The 5,773-nt window shown below is 57.6% G+C and overlaps 1 protein-coding gene across 1 annotated transcript in view; it reads left to right on the top strand.

Moving 5' to 3' along the window:
• Window positions 1-1,871: 1,871 nt before the first annotated feature.
• LOC104916067 (mucin-21-like) overlaps window positions 1,872-5,773 on the top strand; it is a gene marked incomplete at its 5' end in the record, with an annotated part of 25,976 nt that continues 22,074 nt past the window's right edge. Inside the window, one exon of the mRNA XM_019611177.2 lies at window positions 1,872-3,278. Coding sequence (XP_019466722.2) covers window positions 1,872-3,278 — 1,407 coding nt within the window. The remainder of the gene's footprint in view (window positions 3,279-5,773) is intronic.

Here is a 5,773-nt window from a genome sequence, read left to right as displayed (position 1 = left end):
GTCCGGCAGGGATGGGTGGGCTGCGCTCCCCCCCCGTGACGTGTGGGGCAGAGATGTGGGGCAGAGAGAAACAGGGCACAGACGTGGGGCAGAGCTGTGAGGCAGACGTGGGACAGAGAGAGATGTAGGGCAGAGCTGTGGGACAGAGATGTGGGGCAGACGTGGGACAGAGAGAGATGTAGGGCAGAGCTGTGGGACAGAGATGTGGGGCAGCAGTGAGGCAGAGAGAAACAGGGCAGAGCTGTGGGGCAGAGAGAAACAGAGCACAGACGTGGGGCAGAGCTGTGGGGCAGATATATGGAGCAGAAACGTGGGGCGGAGATGTGGGGCAGAGCTGTGGGGCAGATATATGGAGCAGAAACGTGGGGCGGAGATGTGGGGCAGATGTGGGACAGAGAGAGATGTAGGGCAGAGCTGGCAGATATATGGAGCAGAAACGTGGGGCAGGGAGAGATGTGGGGCAGAGAGAGACAATGGGGCAGAGCTGTGGGGCAGAGCTGTGGGGCAGAGAGAAACAGGGCACAGACTTGGGGCAGAGCTATGGGGCAGATATATAGAGCAGAAACGTGGGGCAGAGCTGTGGGACAGAGAGAAACAGGGCAGATATATGGAGCAGAAATGTGGGGCAGAGAGAGATGTGGGGCAGAGAGAGACAATGGGGCAAAGACGTGGGGCAGAGCTGTGGGGCAGAGAGAAACAGGGCAGAGACATGGGGCAGAGATGTGGAGCAGAGTTGTGGGGCAGAGAGAGCTGTGGGGCAGTGCTGTGGGGCAGAGCTGTGTGCAGTGCTGTGGGGCAGAGCCCCACTTCTCCCCCCTGGATGATCTCAGGCTGAGCTCCACTCACCGTCGGCTGCTCTGAGGTCACTGTAGGGCGGCCCCATGGCTGGGCGCTGCTCTGGGCCCGGGACGGGCTCTAAAGGGGCTCCTTTGGCTGCAATGAGAGGGGGGAGATCGGTTATGGGGCAGCGGGGGGGAGAAGGGGGGTTATGGGGCAGTGAGGGGGGGGTTATGGGGCAGTGGGGGGCGGGGAGCAACACCTGGCTGTGGCACGAGGTTGTGAAAGCAGGGCTGCAATTTGCTGCGGTGCAAAACGCCGCACCCTTATGGGGCACGTGGGGCTGTGCCAGGAGGGCAGCGTCGCAGCGGGAGGCCAACGCTGCCAACAACACTGCGACCAACATCACCAACAACACCACAACCAACGCCGCAACCAACACCGCAACCAACACCGCCAACAACACCGCAACCAACACCACCAACAACACCACAACCAACACTGCCAACAACAGTGAAACCAACACTGTGACCAACACCGCCAACAACACCACAACCAACACTGCAACCAACACCGCCAACAACACCACAACCAACACCGCAACCAACACCGCCAACAACACCACAACCAACACTGCCAACAACAGTGAAACCAACACTGTGACCAACACCGCCAACAACACCACAACCAACACTGCCAACAACACCGCCAACAACACCGCAACACCACCAACAACACCACAACCAACACTGCCAACAACACTGCCAACAACAGTGTAACCAACACTGCGACCAACACCACCAACAACACTGCGACCAACACCGCCAACAACACCACAACCAACACTGCAACCAACTCTGTGACCAACACCGCCAACAACACTGCAACCAACACCACCACCAACACCACAAACAACACTGCGACCAACTCTGCCAACAACACCACCAGCAATACCGCAACCAACACTGCAACCAACACCACCAACAACACCGCAACACCGCCAACAACACCACAACCAACACTGCAACCAACACCACCAACACCGCAACACCAACAACACCACAACCAACACTGCCAACAACACCACAACCAACACTGCCAACAACACTGCCAACAACAGTGTAACCAACACTGCGACCAACACTGCCAACAACACTGCAAACAATACCACCAACAACACCACAACCAACACTGTGACCAACACTGCGACCAACTCTGCCAACAACACCGCCAGCAACACTGCAACCAACACTGTGACCAACACCACCAACAACACTGAAACCAACACTGCGACCAACACCGCCAACAACACCACAACCAACACCGCCAACAACAGCAAAACCAACACTGCAACCAACACCGCCAACAACACTGCGACCAACACTGCCAACAACACCACAACCAACACCGCAACCAACGCTGTGACCAACACTGCAATCAATACCGCTACCACCACCACCACTGCAACCAATGCCAACACTGTGACCAACACCGTGGCCAACACCGCAACCAACACCACCAACACCGTTGTGACCAATGTTGTGACCATCACCAACACCTCAACCAACACCAACACCGCCACCAACACCACATCCAACACCTCCACCAACACAACCAACACTGCCAACAACACTGTGACCAACACCACAACCAACACCACAACCAACACTGTGACCAACAAACACTGCAACCAACACTGCAACCATGCTGTGACCAACACCGCAACCAACACATCCAACACCTCCAACACCACAAACAACACTGTGACCAACACCGCAACCAACACATCCAACACCTCCAACAGCACAACCAACACTGCGACCAACACCGCAACCAACACCACCACCACTGCAACCAACACCACATCCAACACTTCCACCACCACCACAACCACCACCACCACCACTGCCAACAACATTGCGACCAACACCGCAACCAACACATCCAACACCTCCAACACCACAACCAACACTGCGACCAACACTGCAACCAACACATCCAACACCTCCAACACCACAACCAACACTGCGACCAACACCGCAACCAACACATCCAACACCTCCAACACCACAACCAACATTGCGACCAACACCACAACCAAGACATCCAACACCTCCACCAACACCACAACCAACAATGTGACCAACACTGCAACCAACACATCCAACACCTCCAACACCTCAATCAACACTGCGACCAACACCTCCACCAACACATCCAACACCTCCACCAACACCACATCCAACACTTCCATCAACACCACAACCACCACCACCAACACTGCGACCAACACTGCGACCAACACATCCAACACCTCCAACACCTCAACCACCACTACAACCAACACATCCAACACCTCCACCACAACCACCACCACTGCGACCAACACTGTGACCAACACATCCAACACCACCACCGCCGCCGTCCACCCCCAGCACAGCAGCCCACAACAGCGGCGTCACCGCAGCCCACATGAAACACCGACGGCAAAACATCCACCGGTAATTAACGCCATCTCCACCGGTAATTAACACCGAGAGATTGGAACCAATTAAGAGGCACACCAAGACAACGAGCGGCCCCCGCAGTGACCCAGGGGCTGCCATGGCAGGACAGGAGGACGGCAGGACGGCGGGACGGCACCGCCGCCCAGCAATGCAAACACGGCGCTGACCTCGGGCGGGATGAAGTGCGGTGGGAGCGCCGCTGATTGCGGCTCAGCAAACAGCCCCAGGGCTTTGGCTGCAGCATGGAATGCAGCTGGGATGCCAGCAGCTGCCGCAGCCCCAACCTGCGGGGCACAGAGCCGCCCGGTGCCCCACAGTGCCCTCCATTGCCTCCCAGTGCCTCCCATTGCCCCCCAGTACTTTCCATTGCCTCCCAGTGCTTCCCAGTGCCCCCCATTACCTCCCAGTGCCCCCCATTGCCTCTCATTGCCTCCCAATGCTTCCCGTTGCCCCCCACTGCTTCCCAGTGCCTCCCATTGCCCCCCAGTACTTTCCATTGCCTCCCAGCGCTTCTCATTGCCTCCCATTGCCTCTCATTGTCTCCCAGTGCCCCCCATTACCCCCCAGTGCCTCCCATTGCCTCTCATTGCCCCCCAGTTGCACCCCATTGCACCCCAGCGCTTCCCATTGCCTCCCATTGTCTCCCAGTGCCCTCATTGCCCCCCAGTGTTTGCCTCCCAGTGCTTCTCATTGCCTCCCATTGCCTCTCATTGCCCCCCAGTGCTTCCCATTGCCTCCCAGTGCCTCCCAGTTCTTCCAAGTGCCTTCCATTGCCTCTCATTGTCCCCCAGTGCCTCCCAGTATCCCCAAGTGCTTCCCAGTGCTCCCCAATGCCCACAGTGACCCTCATTGCTTTCCAGTGCCCTCCAGTACCTCCCAGTACCTCCCAGTGCTTCCCATTGCTTTCCAATGCCTCCCAGTGCCTCCCAGTGCTTCCCAGTGCCTCTGGCTACGTTCTATGCAGTGCCCCCCAGGGACCCATTGGCCATCGTGGCCACCAGAGCACATTGTGCCTCACAGCCAACTTCTGGTCAACTCTTGATCACCCTGTTGGTCAACCCCTTGGCCACCACTGACCTTTGTGGCCATCAGGACACACTGCTGCCTCACGGTCACCTTCTGTTCACCCCTTGGTCACCCTGTTGGTCAACCCTTGGTCAACCCATTGGCCACCACTGGCCCTTGTGGCCACAAGGACACGTTGCTGCCTCATGGTCACCCTGTTGTTCAACCTGTTGACCACCACTGACTTTTATGGCCATCAGGATACACTGCTGCTTCACGATCACCTTCTGATCACCCCTTGGTCACCCTGTCGGTCAACCCTTGGTCAACCCATTGGTCACCACTGGCCCTTGTGGCCACCAGGACACGTTGCTGCCTCCTGGTCACCCTGTTGGTCAACCCATTGACCACCACTGACTTTTATGGCCATCAGGGCACACTGCTGCTTCACGGTCAACCTCTGTTCACCCTTTGGTCACCCTGTTGGTCAACCCTGGTCACCACTGGCCCTTATGGCCACCAGGACACGTTGCTGCCTTATGGTCACCCTGCTGCCCAACTCTTCAGCCACCACTGACCCTTGTGGCCACCAAGGCTCACTGCTGGCTCACAGCCACCCTGCTGCCCAACTCTTTGACCACCACTGACCTTCGTGGCCATCAGGGCACACTGCTACCTCACGGTCAACCTCTGTTCACCCTTGGTCACCCTGTCGGTCAACCCTTGGTCAACCCATTGGCCACCACTGGCTCTTGTGGCCACAAGGACACGTTGCTGCCTCCTGGTCACCCTGTTGTTCAACCTGTTGACCACCGCTGACTTTTATGGCCATCAGGACACACTGCTGCTTCACAGTCAACCTCTGTTCACCCTTTGGTCACCCTGTCGGTCAACCCTTGGTCAACCCATTGGTCACCACTGGCCCTTATGGCCACCAGGACACGTTGCTGCCTTATGGTCACCCTGCTGCCCAACTCTTCAGCCACCACTGACCTTCGTGGCCATCAGGACACACTGCTGCCTCATGGTCAACTTCTGTTCACCCCTTGGTCACCCTGTCGGTCAACCCTTGGTCAACCCATTGGTCACCACTGGTCTTTATGGCCACCAGGACACGTTGCTGCCTCCTGGTCACCCTGTTGTTCAATCTGTTGACCACCACTGGCCTTAATGGCCACCAGGACACACTGCTGCCTCACGGTCAACCTCTGTTCACCCTTGGTCACCCTGCTGGTCAACCCTTGGTCAACCCATTGGTCACCACTGGCCCTTGTGGCCACCAGGACACGTTGCTGCCTCTTGGTCACCCTGCTGCCCAACTCTTCAGCCACCACTGACCTTCGTGGCCATCAGGACACACTGCTGCCTCACGGTCAACCTCTGTTCACCCCTTGGTCACCCTGTCGGTCAACCCTTGGTCAACCCATTGGTCACCACTGGCCCTTGTGGCCACCAGGACACGTTGCTGCCTCTGGTCACCCTGT

This window comes from Meleagris gallopavo, unplaced genomic scaffold (genome assembly GCF_000146605.3).
Source record: "Meleagris gallopavo isolate NT-WF06-2002-E0010 breed Aviagen turkey brand Nicholas breeding stock unplaced genomic scaffold, Turkey_5.1 ChrUn_random_7180001869231, whole genome shotgun sequence".
NCBI classification, from domain to species: domain Eukaryota; kingdom Metazoa; phylum Chordata; class Aves; order Galliformes; family Phasianidae; genus Meleagris; species Meleagris gallopavo.
This window is presented reverse-complemented; position numbering and strand designations above follow the sequence as displayed.